Consider the following 25,863-nt stretch of genomic DNA (forward strand, 5'->3'; position numbering starts at 1 on the left):
AGCTATGGAAAAATGGAAAGAGAGAAGAACAGTGCACACTGCTGAAGTTTCTGGGGAGGTCTGTTTCATACAGCAGGAGGCACTAAGGTGATGCTGCCAGGCTACCATCAGACAGGATAAGAGGGGACAGGGCAGCATGAATGTCTATCTGCTTCTTTCACCCTCTCATTCTTATCCCTGGCTTTAGGGGATCAGAAGTCATTTGGATCTGAAGCAGGAGCAGAAGGAAAACTTGAATTCATCAGGAGGACTCCTCAGCCTTTTGTGTGAGCAAGCTGCAGAGTCTGACACGGTAAGGAAAGATGCTCCAAGCGAGATTCCCCTCTGCACAGCCCTTCCCCTAGGACTGGCTGTTTTATGGCTTTCTTTTCGTCCTGTATGCATGCAAGTTGCTTTGCAAAAAAAGTGGGGTTTTTTTGTGTGTCCTCACTGTGATGTAAAATGGAAATTGTGAAATGATAATTAAGAGAAAAACAATTTTGCTTTTAAAGACACTTGGCTTTTTATTATTTACCACTGAAGCTTTGTAGAGTGCATCTTTGCTATCGATACAGCAGTTCTTACTCCTTACTTTTAAGCTCACGGCACCTTCCTTGTGATAACAGGAATATTTGTCAAGCAGTGAAAAAAGAAAAGACAAAGGCTGACATGTTGGACACTTACACAGTATGAAGGAAAAAGAAACAAAATTCTTCTGCCAGGAAATGGGTCTAGCGATTGATAGAGCATTAAGCACACTCTCCCTGTTTACGTGCATAAAGCACAGTACTTAAAATTTAAAATCTCTCTTAGATAATCCATGGCAGCCTATAATTCCCCAGGACAGGGTGCCTGAAGTACTTATATTGCACTTGGACAATTTAATAACTATGAAAATATATAGTTAAATTTTACTTTGTTGACATTAGGTAAAGACATCTTAAAGCTGTCTCAGGAACTAGGAACATGATTATTGTTGTATCACAATAATAACTCAGCGTCACACATTTAGCTTCTGTTAACCTTTGGAAGCTACATAATGAACTCAGACCAACAGTCATGATTTCTTTGGAAAAGGCTGACAATGTTGCCTAGAAAGCTGTTATTTCATGGCAACTTTAATTTATTATGTATTTCCTGGGTAAGGACTGCTTTATGCCCATAGCATCGTCCTTAAAGGTCATGCTCTGAGATTATTTTTCTTTCTGACATTTGTCCACATTCAGCGCGTACGGAAAAATAAAATTGGCAGATATGGTATGATAATATTTCTGAAATAAATCAAAAGTAATTTGCCTAGAAATGTTATTGAGGACCCGTTTTAAATGTCAGTGTGGTAGTGAAATTAACAGTTGTTCTTTTACTGAGCATGCAATTCTGCTCAAGTTACCCTCTTAGCAATTGTCAAAGTATAAAACCTGTCTGAAAACTGTCTTTGCCATTTACTATTGACGATGTTTACACTCATGAAAGTTCCCAGATTGACCACAGTGTTCAGTTTGAGATACCCACTAAGTTACCTAGAGCTTTCTGTCCCATCCTCTTCAGTTGTGTGGATATTATGAGATCTAGACATCAGAAGATTATTTCAGCCTGACTGCTTAAGAGAAGAAATCTTGACAGTGCTGAAACAAATGGAAAAATTCTCCATGATTTGACTGTGGTCACTATTTGAATCAGAATGCAAACGGTGCAACCATCCAATGACACTACTGATGCAGTCACTGTGTTCTGTTCCAAGGCCAGGTTGGATAGGGCCTTGGGCAACCTGATCTAGTGCCTGACCTAATGGCTGGCAATCCTGCCCGCGACAGAGGTTTGGAATTAGATGATCTTTGGGATCCCTTCCAACCAAAGCCATTCTGTGATTCTATGATTCCATAAGTCTATGATTCTATAATTGTGATGTCTTGTAGATATCTTTCTGATAATAACTGTGTTGCTATTACTTACCATCTATAATTGAAGGATGTAACTTTTTTTTTTTTTTTTTTTTTGCTTTTTTACTTGGGTTTGTGGAATAAGTAGATAGTAATCAACATGATGATTCTGGGTTTGCACAGGCTAATGGCTGATCGAGTGCTTGTGATTGGCAGTGGAGGGAGAGAGCATGCATTGGCCTGGAAGCTGGCCCAGTCTCCACACGTAAAACATGTGTTTGTTGCTCCTGGAAATGCAGGGACAGCCGACAATGGAAAAATTTCAAATTCAGGTAAAAAAGAGGGGAAAAAAATCAAATACTGTGGCAAACAGTTGGTAGTACAGATGCAGGAACTGAAACGGAACTGACCACATTTGAATTCAGTCAGTAGAAGACAGCAGTTCTTTTCTTTTACTGGTACTGCAAGTTATTTAATAAAACATCATATTGTATCTACTTTTATCTTAACTTCTTAAGATAGTGAGGTTTATATGAAACTCTGTACTTCTGTACCTCCTTCTACTGTTTGTTATGCTTCACAAATTTCATTCCAGCTTAGCAGTGGAAGAGAAGGCTCAAAGATACTACCTTCTTGTTGGCAAATACTTTGATGTCTGCCTAGACTGCTCAGCTAAATGTAGTTAACTCATTCACTAACATTGATTAAATCTTAGCTCAGATCTTAAGCTTGAGTTTTCTTATGAACTTAAGGTTTCATTTTTAGAAGTTTTAAGTCTGCTATGATAAGCAACTTCGAAAAGTTTATACTGATCATATATATGAAATGGAAGACAGTGCATAAGTTAGTGAATGTATATTAAAGAGAGCAGCGTAAACTGGAAATGTTCACTTTTCATTCTGCACTCTGTTGTTATTGTATTATTTGTTTCACTTTGCCCTTCGTGGGCTGCTGGATCTTTCAGTTTTCTAATCATACTTTTACGGGAGATCGAACACTGAAACTTTTATCTTCCATTTCTTATTTAGGCTTTGTAGCAATATCTTCTTATATATCCTTTTCCTTTTCAGCTGTTTTAGTGAGCAACCACACTATTGTTACCCAGTTCTGCAAAGATCACAACATTGGACTTGTAGTAGTTGGACAAGAAACTCTTTTGGCAGCTGGTAAGGCTGGAGTAAATTATCTTGACAGTAAAAATCAGCACATTGACTCTTGCTTTAAAATGATCTCTTTGGGATTTGAATGCACACACTAACAGAATTAAACTAAAGTGCAAGAAAATTTGGAGTGTCTTGTAGATGCAAGTTGCAGCCACCTGAAATTTTTGGTTCAGTAGCTGTATGCTGCTTTTCATATATTAGAAACCAACAGGGGAAACCATGGAAGACTGCTAATCAGTAATGGTTACAAGTATTCTTGTATCTTCTGCGGTGTTTTTTGCTATAAAGAGTTTTCTTGCAACAGTCACAACGTTGCTGCTTTATGTAACAGTATCCAAACCATCACTGACATTTACTGTAATGTGGTATTTAAGATCTCCCAAGTCTTAAGGAGTGAACAGAAGTACCAAACAGTCGTATAGCCATGAGTTGGTAACTGTGACACTGCTTAGCAATATGAAAGAAGATCACTGGATATTCAGAACCTTGTTTTAAGAGTGGATTAGTTGTTTGAGGCAATGAGAAGCGTTAGCAGAATGCTGGAATGGTTATGTGTGTTAGAATGTTTCTAAAGAGATGGCTTGATTCTTTTGCTGTTTTTTGATAACTAGGTATTGTTGACGACTTACAAGCAGCTGGAGTAAGATGTTTTGGACCGTCAGCAAAAGCAGCTCAGCTAGCATCCAATACCAGTTTTGCCAAAGCCTTTCTGGATCGACATGGGATCCCAACAGCGAGATGGAAAGCTTTTACTAATCCCCAGGAAGCCTGTAGGTTTATTATCAGGTAAGTGCTTTGATAGAGGAAATACCTTCTCTGTTGGGTTGTTTATGCACTTGGCCTTTGCCCATAATAGTTACCTAGAACTAGTGAGTTAGTGTTTTGTTTTCAAATGTTCATCTTTTTAAGTAGCTACCGAATATTTTTGAATCAATTTTACAACCAGAGACAGACAGTGAAAGAGCAAGGCACTTAAACAGGTTGATTTTTCTGTTCACAGATCACCAGTCCTCTTCTCTTAAATCAGCTTCATCAGGATGCTAGTTAGCCATTTAAAAGAAAAGATGTGGCAGAGAAAAAGACTTCAGTAAATTTTTGTGTGAGGGTAAGAAGGGATAAAAATCATTTCTATACAGACAGATAACAGCAGCATCTCTGTAGTGTGATTTGGGAGGAACTGGCTAAATACTGATAATTTAAAGAATCTTCATTCTTCAGCACTGCACAGATCTCTCTCTACATATGAGAGAAAAGTGACTGCATATCTCTGCAATTGCTTTGATCAGTAACACCTCAAAAGCCATGGCGGATCATTTGGGAGAATAACTTTCTGCCCTGTGACAGCATTGTCTATAGCATGGCCACGTAGAGAAACAGGCCAACTTCTATGTCTGTAACTGTGCCTAAGACTTCAAAAGCAAAACAGTATCACAGTTCAGCTTATTAAGTAGCAGAGAAAAGGAGCTCTGTGTGAGCCCACTTTGGCTGCTTGTAAAAATCTAGGGTTGTGGTTTATCCTAATATAAATTACAACGTGGAAAAGAGGAGTGAGGTGTTTCATAAACTACACTAGTATGATGAATCAGCTCTTTGAAAGGGACATTCCATTTGACCGCAAACTGGAGAGAAGTGAATGGATAAAGTGTAGTTAAAATAAGCTGTGCTGTCTTTTTGTTGTGTTTATTTTTTTTTTCCTCTTTCCAGATTTAGTTTGTGTTCACAAGTAAACAGTGTTAATACCCTAGTTCTAGCATAGCCTTGATATGTTAGACCTAAATTAAGCTTAACCTTACAACCCTAGTCAGAATTTCCATGGTGGTTAATAGGTTTCTGTAGTACAATCAAATGTTATAAGCCAACAAATGAATTCATCTTTACAACCCTATGACATGAATAAAATAGTAACCCAAATCAGGGAAAAGAGGAAGACACTGCACACGGTATTAAAGTTAAGTGACATGTCCAAGTGTATATAGTGAGGTGGTATCAGAACCAGAATTCATGGATTTCCAATTCACAGTCCTATATCAATGACTACAAAAGGCTGTTCACCTCTACGATAGGGTGGACTGGCAGGGAATGTATTTTTCTGATGTGTTATTCCTTAAACATTTATAAAAAGGGAAGAAAATGGGAAACATTCAGCTTAAAGATGTGCCTTTCATGGGATGCAGTAGAGATGCCTGAATCTTTTGCTTTCCTTTTAAAGCACAGACTTTCCTGCTCGAGTAGTACGGGCAAGGGGCCCTGCAGCTAGAAAGAAAGTGACTATTGCAGCCAGCAAAGAGGAAGCCTGCAAAGCTGTCCAAGAGATTATGCAGGTGGAGAAGTCTTTAATTAAATAGTGGGAATGCAATTCATGTCTTTGACTAAGAACAGGAGGAACCCCAAAACTGCATCTATCCAGCTTGCACATTAAGGCTGGAAATTAGCACTGCTGCTGCCTAGCTGCATGTATTCCTTACGTTTGGTGCTTCAGTCTGCATGTCTGACATATTTAATCACTGTGGGACTTACTCCCTGCTCCTCATCCTTGTGGGTACTGGGGAGTTCCTCTTAGGTTTACCCACAGCTGGTGGGCACTTAGCAGGGCTCTGTGGAGTTTGTGACTGAACTCACATTCCAGCACTAGGTCCCACTTTACTGACTCTCCAGCTTTTCCATTTCCCTTTTGCTCCTGGTGCCTGACAATGTGTCTTCCTTATCTCTGAGTGAGATTCTGTGAGCTTTGCCCAGCATCCCAGGATTCAGACAAGCTGCTGCTTTTCATATCCATTGTCTTTTCTGATAACAGAAAATAAAGAGGATTTAGCCATTAGATGCTATGTTTAGTGACTGATGACTTTTTTGTGTGTGCAGGACAGGATGTTTGGAGAGATGGTTGTCATTGAAGAACTTCTTCAAGGGGAAGAACTTTCTGTATGTGATCAATTTCATAGTTATGTGCTTTTATTCCTTGGCATTATTGCTATGTTTTGTGCATAACCACACATTTATTGTTTCAAATAGTTTTGTATGTTTGTTGTATTTGACAAATAAATAAATGTGCAAGGTAAACAATTTGATGTCATACTAACCAATTATGACGTCAGCAGATTTTTTTCCTACTCTAGCCATACACTTGCAATTATGGTAGTCTTTTTATGTGGAAATCTATCTTTTTTTTTTTTTCCCCTAGGGTCACCTAAAACATTTTTGTATGGACCTTGTCTTGGTAATACTTGTTACATCATTAATTCTGTGCTAATACTTAGTGCCCACTTCAGGACTTCTTTTACTGTGGGTTATTATTCAGTGGCAAGATAAAACTTAATAATGTGTGCTATATGCTATGTGACAAACTGAAAACAAAAAATATTTGTGAAAGGTTTGTTCTGCATTGAGAATACCTCACACTCATTCAGGCCTCAGATCTGCAAGCAAAGGTGTTAAACTTCAAACACACAAGTAATTCTGTTAAGCCTTAAGGTAAGCACATGTCCAGTTATAGATGGATAGGTCAAGATCTGGTTCTTAAAAAAGTCATTCTTATGAGGGCCATCGTTTATCTTTGTCATTTAAAACTAAGGAAAAGAGAGTTCATTGAATTCTTTGTGTCATCAGCCTTGCAGCACAATGAATGGATCCCGTTGCTTTTTAGCTTGGATTCCTAACTTTTCCTGGCAGATTCCTAAATTTACCTCAGCCTATGACTGGTAGTGTTAACTTCCCATGGCACAGGATGTTGTCACTGTTCCTGTGTCTTGTGCCTCTCTTAACAGTGCCTGTGTTTCACGGATGGTGTCACTGTTGCCTCAGTGCCCCCAGCCCAGGCCCACAAACGGTTATTGGATGGCGACCAGGGTCCAAACACTGGAGGGATGGGAGCCTACTGCCCGGTTCCTCAGGTACAGCAGTCTTCCTTGGCCTGCAGTAAAGCTGATCACACCTGTGGTTAATGAACCTTTAGGGCTCAACCTTGTTACTATCACATAGGCTGAATTTCTTGTGGAGTTGATTGATACTGTGCTTGTGTAAGAGCAACACAGGGCTCAAGCTTTAGCAGTCCTTCTGTAGGATTTCTTTTGCCTGTGCTCTGAGGAATAGTCTCTCTTTTATCTTTTCCATTATTCCTAAACTTGGTGTTTACTTTTTCTTTCTCTATAAACTTGGGGTTTATTTTTTCCTTCCTACCAAACTTGGTATTTACCTTTTACATTACTTCTAAGGTTTGTGTTTCTTTGCTCCCATTAACATCATTTGAAATGTTCCAGCAAAATTTGCCACATGCCTGAAGTCCTTGTCTTGAACATAATCTTGCGTTTACTGTTATTAACGCATGCTGCTCAAGTATATCATTAGTGTGATTTTTTACAAGTACAGAAACAATCTTACTGTGTATGGCCTAGGTTTCCAGTGTCTCAAACTTCCTTAAAGTTGGCCCTGTAAAGAAAGAAGGAAATAGAAAAAAATTTGAGAGACAGCATCAGTATATCTGTCCTTCAGGGCAGTAACACCATAATGTGAGGAGCATACTAGGTGGGAGTGGCAGCTGAGGCATTCACTTACCCCAGTCCTTCCAGAACCAAGAGCTAGTTCAACAAATATCATTACTGTGTCAATCAATTTGATGTTGATCATCAGGTTCCAGAAGTTCTAGAGAAAATCAATGATGCTATCCTTCAACATGTGATTGATAGTCTGAGACAAGAAGGAGCAGCATATGTAGGTGAGTATGCATTCAACTGAAAATGAAGGTAAAGTTCTATCAAGATTAGTTTCGTTGTTTGGGATTGCTTTTTAATTCTAAATGATATTTATCCAAAAAAGAAAAAAAGGTAAAAAAGGTTCATTTTTCATGGAGTATTAAGCCTTACTGATTTGGTTTATGGCTTTTCCTTTGGAGAGAACTTTCTTCTTCAGATGGCATTTCAGTAGATGTATTGTGCCCGGTCTGTTATTATTTTATTTTATTTTATTTTATTTTATTTTATTTTATTTTATTTTATTTTTTTGTGCAGTACAGGCTAACAGATGCATTTCTTATTAGTTATAAAACAAAAACATCAGCCAGAATGTGGGAAACTTGTGAACTATGCAGGCCCTTGCCCCTGATTTTTACAACTGTAGCATTTTAACCTCACTAGCTTGAAAATACTCAATCTGAATAATGGTGGACTATAGAACATACTGCATTTTTATGGAATTAGAACATTTTATAACAGTTGCAGGCACATTCTTTGTAGGTTGAGGTATAATGTATTCTTAAGTTCATTCATGCTGTTCGCTTCTGTGTATGGCAGTTTAAGTTTTCTTAAGATCTTTGCCTTAAGAACTTTTGGAAAAGGAAATAAGATGCTCACCACTGTCACAGTAGGCCAACAGCTGCTCTAGGTAACGACAACTGCCAAGATTACATATGTGAAAAGAATTATGTTCTACTCTTGGGAGATGCAATGTATTCTCAGCTATTTGATAACTTTTCTACAATGGTCGGTAAGATTTTACAATGCTGCAGTAAGAAATGAATGTGTGTTGAGCATTTTCAGGATGATGCTGGGGGACCTGATGCTTTGTGGGGATTAATATTTAACACTTGTTATTCTCTAGGCATGATAAAATGAAAGGCCCACTTCAGATCATTATAGAATCATAGAATGGCCTGGGTTGAAAAGGACCTCAAAGATCATCGAGTTTCAACCCCCCTGCTATGTGCAGGGTCACCAACCACCAGACCAGGCTGCCCAGAGCCACATCCAGCCTGGCCTTGAAGCCTCCAGGGATGGGGCATCCACAGCCTCCTTGGGCAACCTGTTCCAGTGGAACAAGTTATGTGCATGTGTGTGCTGTAGTAGAAATCACAGAATACCAACTTCAGAAAATATTTGTTTCTGTCTATTAGTAATGGTCACGAGTTTTGTTTTGGTATTTTTGCCTGAAATGCAGAGTGACATATCTATATTTATGGATAGCAGTAGTACACTCAATAATAAGAAAATTGCAAGATCTGTGTCGATGTTTTATGGAAATTGTTTCATTGTGGGGTTTTTGTTGTTTTTTTTTATATCCTATCTGTTCGATTGGATCTCTGGATCCAATTAGAGGGCCGTAGCAGAAGGTTGCTTTCCATTGTATTCAGTCTAGAATGAGATGAAATATTTGTCACATTGCTGTGAGCCACTTTGATGGTTACTGTGGAACTATTATGACTTGTTTATGACAACTGCTTGCTCAATCCCTGCTCCTAATTTCTTACAGTTCACAGAAATGCATCCCTCATTCCAAAGCTTTAGATTGCATTTGAAAGAGTTGTTGAAAAATGAACATTTAAATTGATTTGCCTGATGACTGTGCTCTTTCTGCTCAGGTGTGCTGCAGGCGGGGTTAATGCTTACCAAAGATGGTGTGAAAATTTTAAACTTTAAATGTCAGTTTGGTGACCCCCAGTGCCAGGTGAGTGACAGACACTGAAAACTTACATGTGCTTCCTTCTTTAACTCTGACTGTTGTATCATACCCCTTGGGAAATTTGCATAATATATTTGGATTTCTGTCTTCCTTCCCCTCAACGTGCGGAGCTGAATGTCTTAGACAGTGTATGAGGTAACTTAAAATTTTAGCTGGTAAGCTTCTGTGAATTATTAGTTAAAGAATTTAAGTTAAAGTGCTGCTCCTTCCGTTTTATTCTTCTGGATAGAAACATACAAGGAGCGGCACGAATTCATGTCTCTTCGTAATCTCGTTATGAATTTCTGCCTGTTGCAAAAAGCTGCTGCAAATTAGTGTTCATCAATGCTTTCCATTCTACAGATACAGGGAAATACAGTATTTTCAGTTTGGCAGGTACTGATTTTACTCTGTTAATTGAATTTTCCCTACGTTCATTTTCATAAGTCAGCAAAAGAGGAATTAACTTCTTTCACTATGAAAATTTTATGCAGGTAATTCTTCCACTGCTTAAAAATGATTTTTATGAAGTGATTCAAGCAGCAATTGATGGCAAACTCTGCAGCTTCATGCCAGCCTGGTCAGAAAATAGTACAGCTGTGTGTGTGGTCATGGCAAGTCTAGGATATCCAGGAGATTATGACAAAGGCATGGAAGTAACAGGTAACTCAAGCAGATTATTAAATATTTTCTCTAGCCCGGTACTTGGGAAGGCTTGCATTTACCTCTTCTCACAGAGAGTTGTCCTGCTTTCCTCTATCCCACTCCTCACGCTCATCAGAATCTGCCTTCATCTGTCACTCCTTGTCCTTGTGGAAGAAATAACTGATCAGTAGGATTGTTTATCTGGAAAGCTTGCCTGTCCAAAGTGGCATAGGGCCTAAATGTTCAACAGTGCATCATTCTTTAAAGTCTGTAGCTGGTTGAGATAAGGTGATAGAGTGTTATATCCTCCTGGAAAAACTCTGGTGCATCCACATGGAGTATTTGCATAAAGTGTTGGAAATGTGGACCACAGCATTGTCTGGCCATGACTGCTTTGTGCTAGCTTTTGCTTTTGCCAGAGTCACGTTATCTTAGGTAAGGGTAAGATCTAAGGACCTTTAAAACAGAATGACCTCCAATGTCAGTTTGGTTCCTTGCCTTATGTCAGCCAGTCTGGGTCATTGCTGTATAACTCAAAAGCCCCTCTTTTTCATAGAGCTTGAAGGGTTTTTGGAAAGGTGAGCATGTGGACTTTTAGATCAATTCTCATTTTCTTTATTAACTTTATCATGCTGCAATGTTACATTAAGGTTTTTTTTTTGTTTTGTTTTGTTTTTTAAGTGAAAAAAAGCCAACAAAAGGAATTGTTGCAGAACTGTCTCCTTCCCCCTTTGCTTCTGCTTTGCCAGTTCAACACAGACAGCTGATCTTGTATCAAGGGCATTTATTTTTCAGAACTCCTGTTATCCTACATCGCCCAGGGAGGTCATGTTATGTTGCTTTTTCTCTTGTCAAGATTTCTGCTGCTGTGTTGTCCTTGCTCACCCTCCCATTCCAGTTCAGCTACTACATTAACTTTGTTTTCTGAGTGATATTCTGGAAAACTCTGCATTTGTGTAAGTGTGAAAATGCAAACCATATAACTGAACAAATCCCTCTGCTAGGTGAGTTTCCTTTCAGTAGTCAGACTCTGGAACTCACACCGAATCCTGCATTTTAGTAGCTTAACAAACACTTTACTCTGGGGTATTCCTTAGGACACAATAAGAGGGAACTAAGTTTCCACTGTGGCAAGGCCAGCTGGTGCTCAGCTTTGCCCTTGTCAAGACAGTGCTGTGATTGTGCAACAGAATTTCAGCAAGTTTAAAGGTTACTTTTACTTGCCTATAAAATCTATGTAGGCAAAAGGAAAAGTGTCTTTTGCTTTGCTTTCTCCAGGTGATGGCAGCAGTTCCTCCTCTTCCCTTATTTTCTCCTCAAAATACGATCTTCCAAAAAATCCTCTAACAGCAAAATAAACAGAAACAAAATAACAAAATGCAAACCTGCAAATGTTTATAAAGCATGGATTGCAAATATGGTAGGGTATTGTGTGAAATGGTCATAGCAATATGGCTAGGGCAGTGCCATTAACATTAATAATTTAATATCAGGGGGAGTCCAAGTAATAAATTGCTATGAATTGTGGAATTATTTAATCTGGAAAGCCCTGTAGAAGTTATTCCCAGTTACAGTACAGCTTTTCCCTAGCACAGCGTAGTTGTATGTCCTGCAGTGGTATCTAGATCCCCCTTCTTTTTCTGTTCCTGTGTGATCTGTGTCCTTACCAGCTCTCTCAGAAGGGAATCTTTGGGCCAGTGAAGTGTGATGCCCATCACTGGTGATGCTGTTTCTCATAAGAAAGGTAAAATGGGAAGCTTCATTGTTCTCCCTTGACTGAAGAAAGGACTTCAGTCTTCACTGCTTTACTAATACAGTACGTGATTTAAAATATTCAGAGTTCCTTTTGCTTTTGTAGGGCTGCTTCAAGCCAAAGAGTTAGGACTGCAGGTGTTCCATGCTGGCACAACGCTGAAGGATGGCAGAGTGGTTACAAGTGGTGGCAGAGTCCTCTCCATTACTGCTGTTAAGGAGGATTTGATGACAGCACTGGGAGAAGCCAACAGGGGAGTAGCAGCCATACGTTTCAAGGGTGCCACGTACAGGAGGGACATTGGCCATCGGGGTATTCGACTTCTCAAACAGTCTCTGTATGTAAGCATAGGCACTAGTAGAAGTTGATACTAGTCCAAAGTTATATCCCTTGTTACCCTTTGTGTGATGAGTGATGATCTATACAGAAAACGTAGCTATTGCTGCTAGCATGTCCTTTCCTCCCTGCAGGGGTTTCATATACAAGGAGAGATGTGTGGAAGCTGTAACCAGTGATGTTTTGTTTTATCAGCCGAAAGGATCAATTGTAAGTCGTACCAGATCAGGTAAGATTAGGAACAACAATCTTTGAATTTCCTCAGTATATCTAATGAGACCACAACGTTTTTTTTCCCCAGTAGTTGCGTAGACAGTCTCTTGGCACTGAAACCGAGTTTGAGATACTTGTGTCACCATGAAAAATGAAAACTCATTTCTTTCTCATTCCTCCTTATATCTTACTTAAAAGATAGTTGGCTTATCATGAGAGTGATTGCACTTTTTCAAGGGTAGTCTAGTGAACAGAATAACTGTTGGATTCATTGAATGATTTTGGACAAAAGTCATCCCACCAGCTGTATGTAGGAGCACAAAACCCAAACAATTTTTGGGATGTAGCTGACAGTTACTGAACTTATTGTTTGCCCTTCAGAACTCTATTTGCCTCTTTACTCTTAGTACTGATCTGTTAAAGAAAATTTCTTCTTCTTCTTCTTCTTCTTCTTTTTTTTTTTTAGCCTATAGAAGAAGAAAAAGAAAAGTGAGCTGTTAAAATTCAACAGCACCATGAAATATATGACTTTAGAGTCCAACCTTCATAAAGCTACATATATTTTGTCTGTTTTGTCTTGTCCAATAAATCTGCAATACTTGCTTGGTGCATGTTTTAGGTCTTTTTATTTACCTTAAAAACAATCCTTTACATATTTGTATTTGGCAGGCAGTCATTCAGAACTAAGAGGCTTTGCTGGTTTCTTCGATTTAAAAGCATCTGGTTATGATGATCCTATCTTGGTATCTCAAACTAAAGGCCTTGGACCTAAACTTCAGGTAATTTGCAGTTTGACTGTAGCAAAGCTCATTTTATCTCCCAAGACTATTTTAAGTGCCACAGCCAGTTGCACCATCTGCACCCTTCTGAACATTACATATACATCCTAAATCCACTGCAGTAGTCAATTGAGCTTCATAGATGATCACTTGAGCAAAATATGCACATATGGTATTGAGAATGTGGATATTCTGGCTATTTTGTGATGATAATAAAACATTTAGTCACGCACTTGAGGAACTTAGAACCAGAATTTCTGCTGGGAAGTCTGTTGGCTTTGAGAAGGATCGGTTCAGGGAAAAATTGGTATAGAAAAGTGCTGAAATGATTACTGTCAGTCTGAGTTTAATAAATGGTATGCAGAGGTAGCATGATTACCTCTGTCAGGTCACTGGGTGATAAAAGGATTTATTATTATTTTTAAATTCAATAGCAGCCTTCATGAGGTTTAATAACATTTTACACTATAGAAGACCTGCCTATCAAGGAAGCTTGTAAACCAGGCCTATGTTCTCCATGTCATGAAGTAGCTGGGCCAAAAGACTCCTGGTGGGAGTGGAGAATCTCATTCCTTGTCAACTTGCAGATGAACAAAACACTGCTTAATGATATTGCTTCCATTTTGCTGTGTAGCCCAGGGAAATCAATGGGCATTGCAGAGCACACAGTAATGTTTAAGCAACCTAGTATTATTTATGAAAATTGCTAGGATGTTCTGCAGGTTGGATGTCCCAAGAATTCATAATTGATTTAAGGTACCTCTTATGCCCTATTTGACATAATATTCCAAAGTAAACAAACAAACAACCCCAAATAACAATTTATGAGTAGCAGTAGTTAGAATTTGAAAGAATGCTTAAAAATATATACTTATTTTCTCTTCAAAATAGTCAGCTGTTTTCTCTTAATTTAAACTAGATGATCTACTAGATATTTTCCACCTGTATGTTCTGTCGTGATCCTTATCAAGGAAATGAAGATTTCTGCTTATTTGATTGCCATCTGAATTTTCTGTATCTCCCGTCAGCACTTCTGGTTCCTACCATGTTTTGCAGATTGCACAAGCATGTAAGAGACATGACACCATAGGTCAGGACCTGGTTGCCTTGTGTGTTAATGACATCCTAGCTCAAGGAGCAGAGCCCCTCTTCTTTCTCACCTATTTTTCCTGTGGCAAACTTGATGTCAAAGTGACTGAAGCAATCAAAGAAGGAATAGCTGAAGCATGCAGAAATGCAGGATGTGCTTTCCTAGGTATGAACACACCTCTTCTTTGGCATTTGAAGATTCTGATGTTAAAATGATTATTAGTGAATAGAGTTCATAGGCAGCTCTATTATATAGCATTAGAACCTTTGGTTTCTGTTTCGGGGGGGAAAAAGGGCACAAAATCTTCTTGATTTATGAAACAAGTCAGCATGGAAGAATGATTTTTGCTTTTTGGATCCTGGGTCTGTCTTATCTATCCTTGTACAAAGGAGATCAAAATTGTCCATACCTTATACTCTCAAGGTGCAAACGTTTTCATTCCTGCTCTGATGTTCCTCATAGCAGAGAAGTGTCAGGTAAGTAGTGCAAAATGCAAAAAAAAAAACACCTTTCTTCTTTCATTAGGTTAATGAAGCTTTGTTTTGTTGAAGCTATGAGGTAAGAAACAATGAACTTTTAAAATGTGTCTGAATGTGCTGTTTAGGCTGTATGTCTCTACAGCTGTCCTGGATATGTTACCTATTTTAAGAGATGCCAAGGGTTTAAAGTTAACAGTAAAATCTGTTTACAGCTCATGCTGACTGCTTTTTATCCCCCATTTAGGCAGGGAGATTGCTGAGGTGACTAGCATATATTCTTCTGGAGAATATGACTTAGCTGGCTTTGTGGTTGGTGCAGTGGAGCGAGGACAGATGCTTTTGGGTCTGCAGAGAGCTGATGAGGAGGATGTGTTTATTGGACTGGCCTCTTCTGGGATTCACGGCCGAGCCTTTACCATCATAAGGAAGATACTCTTAGTGTCCTCCCTGCACTACTCCTCCCCAGCCCCTGGCAGTTGTGGTGACAAGACTCTAGGTAAAGTATTTTCTTTCTCAGAAGCAAGCCTCCAAATGGATCGTGTGTAGATGTTTTCATAACTAGGTGCTGCCAAGGGTTGTTTATGTCAAGATGGATTAGTGTTAGTCAGTCTTTGGGGTAGGTAGGTCTTGCTTCTCTAGTTTTGGAGGAGTGGACCAACACTGTTTGCTACTTTACAAATCTGTCTGCCAGAAAGATCAAGGGGAACCTGTTCAAAGAAGCATTCCCATCAAAACACCTAATAAATAATAATAATAAAAAAAAAACTCTTTGAATTGACACTTTTGTTTGCAGGAGATGTATTGCTGACTCCAGCAAAACTGTACAGTCCATCTTTGCTGCCTGTTCTTCGCTCAGGGCATGTGAAGTCTTTTGCCTTTATTGCTGAGGAAGGGTTGCTGGAAGGCATCTCCCGAATCCTGCCAGAACATGTCAGCGCTGTCCTGGGTAAATATCAAATATGACTGTTTCTATTTGGCAAAATTTATACTCCTATTCATTGTTTCTTTGAAAGAGAAGGAAGGGAGCTGCTCAGATGGTCCAAAAAAGCCAGAAGTTGTTTTGTCATGTGATTCCTTTGTCTCTTATATAAGAGATAAAGGTGTAAGTCATCTGTAACTTTATCCGTATGGCTCATCAATGATGAGCATGTTTCAATTTGCCATCATTTCCTATATGTTCTCAGAAATTTGTGCAAGACAAGAAAGGCCTTGTCTTGCACAAATTATGTCTAGAAACCTCTTACCTAAGCAGTACTCATAAGCTTGACTGAAAGTTGGGTCAGTGTCCTCTTTGGGAAATATTCTTAAAATATCAAGAATTCATATGTATCTGCTCTTGTAATATACATCACTGTACATAATAGCAGATGGGTAGTGCACATTTGCTGATCAAGTACATTTTCCAATCTTTTTTTTCAGATGCCCTTAACTGGAAGATGCCTGAGATCTTCTGCTGGCTCTACAAGGAAGGAAACCTCTCTGAGAAGGAGATGGCCCAGACATTTAATTGTGGGATTGGTGCAGTCTTGGTTGTGCAGAAGGAGTTGGCCCAGCATGTTCTGAGGGATGTACAGAGACATGAGGAAGCTTGGCTGATTGGGAAAGTTGTTGCCCCTTGTCACACAGGTAAGCAGATGTCCTAATGGAATGTGAAGACAAAAAAATCAAATAGTATGGTTTGACTGAAAGTGTAACAGATGGACCTCTCCTTCAGAGGGGTTTCCATTTAGGTATACACTATTTACTTCTAATTTGATGCAGAATAAGTTGTTCTAGCGTGATTCTGTGAAGTGCTGAGCATCTCCTGGGAGGTACCCATTGTCCTTAGTTCTGTAGGAACTGTTCTGTTGCAAATTATCTGTAGTTCACATTTTTCTCTTGTGATTTCACTAGGCTTAAGGCTACTTGATGCCTACACATCTAGATTTTGTTATTAAATACCACAAGGAGTAAATGGCTTGATGAATGATATTACTTGAACAGTTTCTTACCTGATGACTGTCTGTAAGGACTCTTAACATTATTTAGTCTATTATATTCTAGCACAATTATGGTAATCAACACACTTCCTTTTCAACACCTTTCCAACTCACATGGATTCCATGTAAAGACTGAGGATAGGGTGTGTACAGTCACAGGTGATAATAATAAGTCTTCATTCTGGTATGTCCAATGATTATGTACAGCAAGACATGAGCTGGAATTCCTCTGGTTTCTGAACAGTTTGGGAAGCAGTTTTGGCAGTCAAAATGAAGTGTCAGCTCTGTCACCATCGCTATTAGTTTCATTTTGCAATATGAGAGAAAAGGAGAAGTGTAAAAGATGGGGATAATCCTTAAAAGTACTATGCCATATCTAGCCCATTGCAGCCAATGGGTAGCACAAAAGAGGTCAGCACAACTAGTGTGATTTGTTTATTTAATTATTATCCATTTCTGTAGTTCAGTTGGTGCTAGCATAAATTTATGGCTGATAGGTTTTCTTAACTGAAACTCATGATTAGTGAACTATGCAAAGTAATTTTAGAAGGGAAAGTAAGATCAAAAGTCTTTTATTTTTAATGTTTTCCGCACATATTTGAAGGAGGTTCTCACATCAAAGTTGAGAATCTTCTTGAAGCTCTGCAGCTGAGCAGCCCCCAGCATCTGCTGAATAACACTGTTGTAGAGAGTCAACAACAGCCCAGAAAGAACAAAGTTAAAGTAGCTGTTCTCGTCTCTGGAACAGGTAAGCTTTTGTTTATCATCACACAGGGAAACGTTCAGACAAAGAGAGGCTGAATTCAACCCTGGTATAACTGCATCTACCTTGACTTTTTTTGGTAGTCTACGGAGACTTATGAAAACAGGCTGTATTTTGACTGGGATTCAATAATGTGTTTTGTACTGCTTAACAAATGAGATTTATTAGTGCATAAATACATAGTGCATAAATAAATAAAGCTTTGTCCTCTTCCATTTGTGCATTTGTTGAAACTAAGATTTTTATTAGATAAACAAAACTGATAGTCCCTTCTCAGTGACATAGATGCTTATCTATTTCATGAATGTTTGCTCTCTTTCCATTTGAGGCACAAATCTTGCTGCGCTCATCAATTATGCAAAAGAACCAGGCAGCTGTGCTCAAGTTGTCCTTGTCATCTCCAGCAAGTCTGGTGTGGAAGAACTACGAAATGCAGCCCGTGCTGGAATCCCCACCAGGGTAAAGGCACCTATTTTCTTTCTTCTATACCACCACCTCACACCTACTGTATCTGTAGGTCTTTAATGTAAGCTTAGTAAGAATTCATGTTTCATATTAGTTTCAACCTTTTATGTAGATAAGTGAATGTAGCACAGAACTGTTGAAGTCATCAATAGGGACACAGCTGGAAGTTCTGTGGACCTTACACAGTGCTCACTGGAGACTGTAAGCATATTTCCTGTCTCTTCAGTGGGTGCTTCAGTCCAGGTTATGAAGGAACTTAAAATAAGCTTGTGCCTGCACTTGAAGGTGTGCTTTAATCTCACAGAAATGAGTGTGCTTACATTCTACTCTTGCAAGTGCTTTGATGATTTAGATCTAAACCTGTAGCCCAAGCAGCTTACAGCTGTAACAGAATCAGCAGGACTTCAGGATCTGTGAAAAATATAAGCATGTTGTCTCATTGGCTCATCCCTTCTTAGAAAGACCTTTGCCTCATGTGCACAGTCAGTTTCAGCAGCACTATCTAAGAATCTTCTGCTTTTGGTCAGTAAAGTAGTACTGTGTTGTGGAAACTTTCACTGGTTTGTTTCATAAAACAAAGACACAGAACAAGAATGATATCATGTCATCATATTTTGTGAAGTCTCTTCTCCCAGGTAACAGTGATAGGATGAGAGGTAATGACCTCAAGCTGCGCCAAGGGAGTTTCAGGTTGGATGTTAGGAACAATTTCTGTTCAGAAAGAGCAGTGAGGCAGTGGCACAGGCTGCCCAGGGAGGCGGTGGAGTCACTGTCCCTGGAGGTGTTGAAGAGCCGTGTGGATGTGGCACTGAGGGACGTGGGCAGTGGGCGTGGTGGGGGTGGGCTGACAGTTGGACTGAGTGGTCTTAGAGGTCTTTTCCAACCTTCCTGTTTCTATGATTCTATGATACTGTAGAAGGTAGCTATTGAAAACATTGAACAACTTGTAATTTCAAATGCAGCCCACCAGGAACTCTTCTGTCTAGTGTTTGATGATCTGGAACAGTTATATTTGTACAAGTATATACAGATAGCATTAAGTGCTGTTAGAGGCTCTCCATCCATTAAAAAAGCTTTCATCAACTTCCTCAGCAGCTGAATTGGATCCACATTACTTTTTTTTTTTTTCTGTCAGTATAAAGACTCTGTCAAGAAAAAGGAGAAAAAAATCTACATGGTGTAAAAAATCATTCACATTTTCCTAGGTAAGAGCATGACAGCTCCATCAGCACCTTATTTGAATGTCTTTGTGAACAGTCAGGAGTAGTAAGGAATCAACACGTACTTGAGGACCCAGAGATAAGTGGTTGAGTAGAATTAAAACAGAACTTCACTCCTCCTCTTACACAGAATTTCTGGTCAGTTTGTTGTCTTTCTGGATAAATTCATTTCATTATGCAGCTATAGACTGACTGGTGGTGATGTTGATTTTACTTCAGTCTTTGGCCAGGCATTCTGGAGATGTCCTCCTTATTTCTGTCTTATCCATGTTTCTCTTTTCATCTGGCTTTTCTTAATGCAGATTTTATATGTATATTACAGCATGCTGTGAGAAGCAGCCTGTGTTAAGTAGCAAGTGATTGGGATGTTCCCAGGAATGCTTATATAAATCACAAGTATCCTGAATAATGTGCAAGCTCATACTTCATTAAGTCTTTGAGTGTCCTGGAATGAATATGTTTTATTTTTTCTTTGTTATTCAAGAAACTACTCTCATTCACATGAAGTTACTTCTTTGGTATGCTTTTTGATGTGTTTTAATGTTTTAGGTGATTGATCACAAGTTATATGGGAGTCGCTCTGAATTTGACAGCACAATTGATCGAGTTCTTGAAGAATTTGCTGTTGAACTGATATGTCTTTCAGGATTTATGAGAATATTGTCCAGTCCTTTTCTAAGGAAATGGAAAGGTAAGAAATTATAACCCTGTAAAAGAGAAATTAAAACACAGATGCTTGTGTTTACCAGAATAGCACAGTCACAGATCTTCATCTTGGTTAAATCTCCCTCGGCCTTGATGACACTGAGGACTGGAATGTAAATCAGTGGGGCTGCCACATGCTTCCATTCATTCCAGCCATCAGCTCTGACTATGCATTGGCACTGAAATGCCCTGTGCTGGCACAATTACTGACAGAGGGACGAAAAGCAGTGTCATGGAGTTTGTATATCTTCTTGCTGGAAAGAAGAAATGCCCGTGGAGCAAGTGAAGTTTGGTTCTTTATGCAGGTAGCATAACCATCTTGTTTTCCCAGGAGCTGTGCTGGAGAGCCTCTTTTTGCTTTTAAGCATGGAAATGTCCCGCTATGTCCTGACTGCTCTGGGGGCAGCTCTTTGAGCTCCTGAGGTGCTGAATGCTGTTTTGAAGTGGTGGTCTCACTTTTATTTTCAAAGGAAATTCCATTCAGATTGATTTTCCTTTCTCTCCCCTGGTCTCTAGGGAAAATTCTGAATGCTTCCCCATCACTTTTCCCACCAATCAAGGCGAGAAACACCCATCAGCAATCCCTCCCAACTGGATTCAAAGTCACTGGCTGCGCTGTGCATTTTGTCCTGGTGAGTGTCCTCTTTACTAACAGTGATGAAAAGGATTTTTTTTTTCCTCCTCTTTCTGAAGGCAGAAGCACGAATAAATGAGAAGAATGTGTAGAGATCTTAGGGTTGTTACCAGTAAAACACGAAGTTTGCAGGGATTATTTTGCACGGCTTTACTCTTTGTGTTTGGGGAGATCCTTTGCAGGCCCTGCCCCTTCTTCACATTTTCCTTGCCTTGTTTCTGTCTTCTCACCCACTTATTTGTGGTTTCTCAAGGTCCTGCCTTTTTCTTTCATATTATGGACTTTACTTTTTTCCACTTTCTCCTAAACACAGCAAGATGCCTTCCAGGTCTTCTAGACCATGTCTCTACCCACTCTACCCAATACATGCGATGTATGTATTCCTAATGGAGGTGGCCCTCATATGTACTTATAGCCTCCTGCACACAACTGCAGTTCTGCTTACTTGAGGAATCTTGTGAGACTTTCTGTGTCCTGTCTTCATCATAGAATCACAGAAAGTTTTGGGTAGGAAGGGACCTTAAAGCCCACCCGACCCCAACCCACTGCCATGGGCAGGGCTGCCCCGCACCAGCTCAGGCTGCCCAGGCCTCCATCCAACCTGACCTTGAACATCTTCCATAACCTCACTGACAATGCAGACCAGCCTTTTCTAAGACTTCTTCCAATATCTCTATTGTAGGAGGAATCTTGTCCAAAAGCAGTAATCCACCAGGAGCCGGTATCTGTGAAGGCAGACGACACTGAGGAGATGCTGTCAGAAAGGGTTAAGGAAGCTGAGTGCCGGGCTTTTCCAATCGCCCTGCAGCTGGTGGCCAGTGGGGCAGTGCAGTTAGGAGCTGATGGTAAAACCTGCTGGAAACAAGAGAGGCAAAGTCTGTGCCTTCAAGAAGAGAAGAATGACTGCACTTCCTCTCTGGTGATGCCAGAGCCACAAGAAAACGATGTGGTGTAGCCAGGTTTTCCCTTGCTCCTTCCTTCCCTCCACGTGTTTTTCTTTGCAGGTGTATTGATGTTCCAGGTTTCCATTCTGAGCTATGATCAGTTTTCCTGGGCTTGCACATTTAGTTACACTTAGTTTGCAGAACTGGCTGTTGGAGCCAAACTCATTTCAGATCTTGAATTTCTTTGTTCTCTTTTTCTGCATCCAGGGATGGGGCATCCACAATTTCTCTGGGCAACCTATTCCAGCACCTCACCACCCTCTCAGTAAAAAATTTCCTCCTAACATCTAACCTAAATCTCCTCTCTTTTAGTTTAGAACCATTCCCCTTTATCCTATCACTATCACTGTGTAGAGTTGGTCTCCCTCCTGAATATAAGCTCCCTTCAAGTACCACCACCCACTCCTGCCAGCTGGTTTACTCCTGCAAACTCAGTGTGGTCAGTGGCAAGCACCATTAGCTGCCACTGCAGATATGCCTTCACTCTGACTCTGGTGAAGGTCTGAGGTAGCTAAGAGCCAAGAATAAAGCAGCAGCACTGGACATCAGTCCTATTTTACAGTGTTTGCATTGGAAATCGTGTATATTCATATACTCGTTCTGGATTATTGTCACCAGCAGGGCCTTTGTGGGAGGGTAATACAGAGCATGTAGTATTCAGTAATTCAGCCTTCAACATGGTGAACTTTGCCCATCATCAGGAGTTCAAAATTACTGTAGCAGTCCTTTTGATCTGGTGTTGTGCCTTTAAGTAGGCAAAAGTGAGCATGGAAATTACTTTTGAAATGAAAATCTCTTTGTAGGCCCTTGTAACAAACAGATGTGTAGCGAGCTGCCAAGCAGAAGAGCCAAACGCCAGCAAGGCAGGAACTCTTCAGAAGGCAAAACAAAGTGAAACAAACCACCCTTCATAGATTACATTGCCAGTGCAGTGTAATAGTGCACATCAAACATAAATCTTAACACTTTGCCCTGTTCCTGGAAGGCACTGCAAACAGATGTTCCCAGAACTTGGTGTTAAAACTTCTGTATCTGGTGGGGTGGAAAATTGATTGGAAACTGTTACCAGATTTCAGGCATTTTTCTTCCTCCATCCATGAAATCAGCAGGACATCCCCAGCCTGACTTGCCGTGTAGCCAGAGCTGACTTTTCCTGGGGAGAGATCACTGACAGCCATTAGATGCAGTGAAAATGTTCTTGTTTTGGAATTGTGCATCTTGTACTAGTAAAGGACATGCTGTGTAACTGCTGCTGGCCATGTCAGGCTGTTTGAGAGCACAAGTCAGCTCCATTCAGAAACTCCTATTTATTTATTTACTTACTTAATGTGTATCTCAATGGTGTTTCAGTGGAGGGGGAGGGAAGAGGAAGGGGAATTCCATTTCTTGCTGCAAGCTGTGCATTTATGTACAGTAACCTGTATTGTCTTTTGCACTCTGGCAGCAGGAGCAAGGAGCTTGATGTAGGAGAAATAGGAAGAACCGTAACAAGGAGAGATGAACAAATCTTTGGTATACATAGTTAATATTTATGATAAACATGTTGCTTATTTTGCTCTTGGCCTGTAGTTACTTCACGCTGTGTATTGTTTGGAATGCATAGCAAGCATGATTGATGATGTTTCAAACCAAACAAATAAATGATTAAAAGATTATAGAATGCAAGGTATTGTGCTCTGTAGTTCTCCATACTATCACCATCACACCAAACAGCTTTCTTCAATGGAGTTCATGGCCTCCCTCTGAGACTGGGAGTGGTGGTAGTATTTTAATCTGGTAACTCATGTCCACTTCACAACAGATTTTCATTTTATGGATTTGTAGAAATGCAGATAGGCACTTTAATCCCATTTCTCATCACTCTTAGACAGCAAAATACCTGAGTCTTGCTCAAGATGTCTGTGATGAATTGGGGTTTTGGATTTGGGGTTGCCATGCTGTCTGCTTTTGGCCTTCCTGGCACTGATCAAACTGCTTCTAGCAATGTTACAACCATTAACCGTGCAATTAGTGGTAGTGATTTCGCCCCTTGCAAAACAAGTAGCACCACTGTATGAGTTAATTTAAATACAATTTCTTAAAAGCTGTCCTGTGTCACGGCTGATACACTGACCTTGCGCAGACTGGATTCCAACCAGAGCAGGATGCTCCCTGCACCTTTGCCTTCTCTCTCTGCGAGAGGAAGATTTCAATCCATGGGGGCTGTTTCCTGGGGGATGACCGTTCTGTGAAAAGGTAGACTTGTACAGATAAATGCTGTGCTGAACCCTCAGCCTTTATTCTTGTATTCTGCAAGTGAATTTAGATGCGACCATGTAATTTTCCTCTGTATTCACCTGAGCTTTATCTTCAGTGACAAATGATGACAGGAATATTTTGTCAGCGAGTTTCTTTATCACAGACCATCTGGCCATGGCAACAGTAAGGTCACCACACTCTGGAATTTCACCTCAATCCTTGCACGTCTGTAACCTCTGAAACTGATTTACAGTTGTGGCATGGCAGATGAAGACAGCTTCTGCTTCTTAAATCCCTTCTTCACTTTATACCCTTGGAAGGGAATTCCAAGGAAAAATACTGATACATTTAAATAGTTAACATTATTAGACTTTTATTTCAAATCCAAATTGAGATTAGGACACAGAATAGAAACTGGTTTCCTCCGAGAGTAGTTCTAAAACATAGACAAGGAGCTTCAAGCAGATGCTTCTGGTTTATATAGAAGAAAATTGATAGTTTCAGTAAAAAAAAAATTCTGGTATAGCTGTGAAAATGTTTTAAAAGAAAACTGAGTGCTTTTTCACAATAATTCAACTGTGAAAAAGACTTTACTGTTTTCAGTTATAACATTTCCTGGGTTTGCATCAGCATTATTTTAGGTGAAAATACCATTCCCAGAATTTAGGCACTTAACTTCAGCAGAAGTTTTAAGGAATGCCTCACAAGCAGAGAATGCATTTTGTATCCAGTCCTAATTCCCTTTCTGCTCAGGCCAAAGCAGGCTCTGCTCTTTTGGCTCTGAAAGATCTCTGAGAGGAATTCACGTATAGATTGATGGGGGAATCCCTGAAGGCAAATGGTCAGCAGAAGTTTAATTCTATTTGGTATCAGACTGAGAGCAGGTTCAATATTTGAAGTCAGTGGATATGGCCAGAATCTGGGCCGCTTTGTGAAGAGAATACAGCGGGTGTGTTTTTCAACTGTGACCTCTGTTTTGATCAATGGACGCACTTCAGCTGCCACATTCAAGGATCTACTTCCAGCAGATCTTGCCAGCTTCGCCCACCTGCACGGCCCCACTGGCGACGAGCTGCAGGGCAGCAGGGAAAGCCCGGTGCTCCGCCTCCTTCACCCTCTCAGACAGGGTCTCCACCGTGTCACCAATCTTCACTGGAACTGCCTCTTGGAAAATGATTGCTCCGGCATCCACCTCCTCCTGTGGAAGCAATAACCAGAAAATTGTGCGGTTGGAAGATGAGAGAGAGGGGGCATGGATGTGGAACAATTACTGGAATCCAGCAGCTGCAGAAATCTGTTTGCCATTACTTTATTACAGGTAACATGAAATGAGGCTAACGTGAGGAGTGCAGAGAAGATGCTGACACACTGGTCTGTGAGGAACTGACAGAAGCATAGGTTGCAAAGGGAAAGGAGAAGTGAGTAGCATTTCTGCTCCAGAAAACAAAAGCCGTGTTAACTGACAACATGACAGACTGGATTGGACCAAACGATGACATTTCAATTTAGAGAAGTGAATTAGCCAGCACTGACATAGAGCTAGACCAGAGGACTGGCAGATCTCTCTTTTGCATGTTAACGAGGCAGAGCTCAGCTGTTTGTTTGTGGCTTCTCATTGCCACAGAGAAGAAGCGATGTTATGGAGAAAGGAATGCAATTCTTCTAACTAGAAAAACAGAGAAAAACTGTTTTTTTTCCAAGGGAAAGCCAAAGTCATGAAAACAAAGTCATGAAAGCCAAAGGAAAGCCAAAGTCATGAAAACAGATTCCAGGAATAGTGGAAAAACACTGATAATCTGAAGTATGCAGTTGAACACTGGAAAATAGTTATTGTCAACTCTGGTGATCAAACAAGATGGAAAAAGTCTCCCTGAACTGATACAAAGTACATCTTCCATGCTGAGAGACCCCTGGCATTTGAATCCTCAGTTTCTGACTTTTGATCAGACGGATGGAACACTTCTCCTATGGAGACAAGCAGAGAGCTGGAGGTGCTCAACGCCACGTGGGATGGGCAGCCTGAGCTGGTGGGGGGCAGCCCTGCCCACAGCAGGGGTTGGGGCAGCGTGGGCTTTGAGGCCCCTACCAGCCCAGACTGTTCTGTGATTCTAACATGAAGTTTTTCTGTTTCCACAAACATAGGATTACTTCTTAACAAATCTAAACTTCATG

At 40.1% G+C, this 25,863-nt stretch overlaps 2 protein-coding genes across 18 annotated transcripts in view; one reads left to right on the forward strand and one right to left on the reverse strand.

The window, feature by feature from the left end:
- GART-B (trifunctional purine biosynthetic protein adenosine-3) lies at positions 1-23,118 on the forward strand. Of its 4 annotated transcripts, none has more exons than XM_040666293.2 (23): positions 1-87; positions 188-292; positions 2,043-2,191; positions 2,930-3,025; positions 3,634-3,808; positions 5,232-5,343; positions 5,882-5,941; positions 6,784-6,909; positions 7,646-7,730; positions 9,369-9,454; positions 9,943-10,111; positions 11,952-12,183; positions 12,317-12,411; positions 13,065-13,174; positions 14,231-14,429; positions 14,988-15,239; positions 15,537-15,689; positions 16,163-16,369; positions 17,327-17,470; positions 17,814-17,944; positions 19,720-19,861; positions 20,392-20,507; positions 21,192-23,118. In XM_040666293.2, exons 3-23 carry the CDS (start codon positions 2,047-2,049, stop codon positions 21,462-21,464), a joined length of 3,108 nt encoding a protein of 1,035 aa, XP_040522227.1. In that variant the 5' UTR covers positions 1-87; positions 188-292; positions 2,043-2,046; the 3' UTR covers positions 21,465-23,118. The 4 variants fall into 4 exon arrangements, 3 of the variants coding, with proteins under 3 accessions (XP_040522227.1, XP_040522228.1, XP_040522229.1); XM_040666294.2 differs by having other exon boundaries at positions 1-58; XM_040666295.2 differs by lacking the exons at positions 15,537-15,689; positions 16,163-16,369; positions 17,327-17,470; ... (2 more) ...; positions 20,392-20,507; positions 21,192-23,118 and adding an exon at positions 14,790-14,822 and having other exon boundaries at positions 14,988-15,096.
- Positions 22,962-25,863, reverse strand: part of GART (phosphoribosylglycinamide formyltransferase, phosphoribosylglycinamide synthetase, phosphoribosylaminoimidazole synthetase) — a 42,348-nt gene continuing 39,446 nt past the window's right edge. For 8 of the 14 annotated variants that reach the window (NM_001396157.1, NM_001396159.1, NM_001396158.1 and 5 more), the window contains one exon: positions 22,962-24,889. In NM_001396157.1, the coding sequence (NP_001383086.1) occupies positions 24,707-24,889 (183 nt within the window). In that variant the 3' untranslated portion in view covers positions 22,962-24,706. The remainder of the gene's footprint in view (positions 24,890-25,863) is intronic. The other 6 variants (XM_040706617.2, XM_046901618.1, XM_015299227.3 and 3 more) reach the window with 1 other exon arrangement.

Source organism: Gallus gallus, chromosome 1 (assembly GCF_016699485.2).
Source record: "Gallus gallus isolate bGalGal1 chromosome 1, bGalGal1.mat.broiler.GRCg7b, whole genome shotgun sequence".
NCBI classification, from domain to species: Eukaryota; Metazoa; Chordata; class Aves; order Galliformes; family Phasianidae; genus Gallus; species Gallus gallus.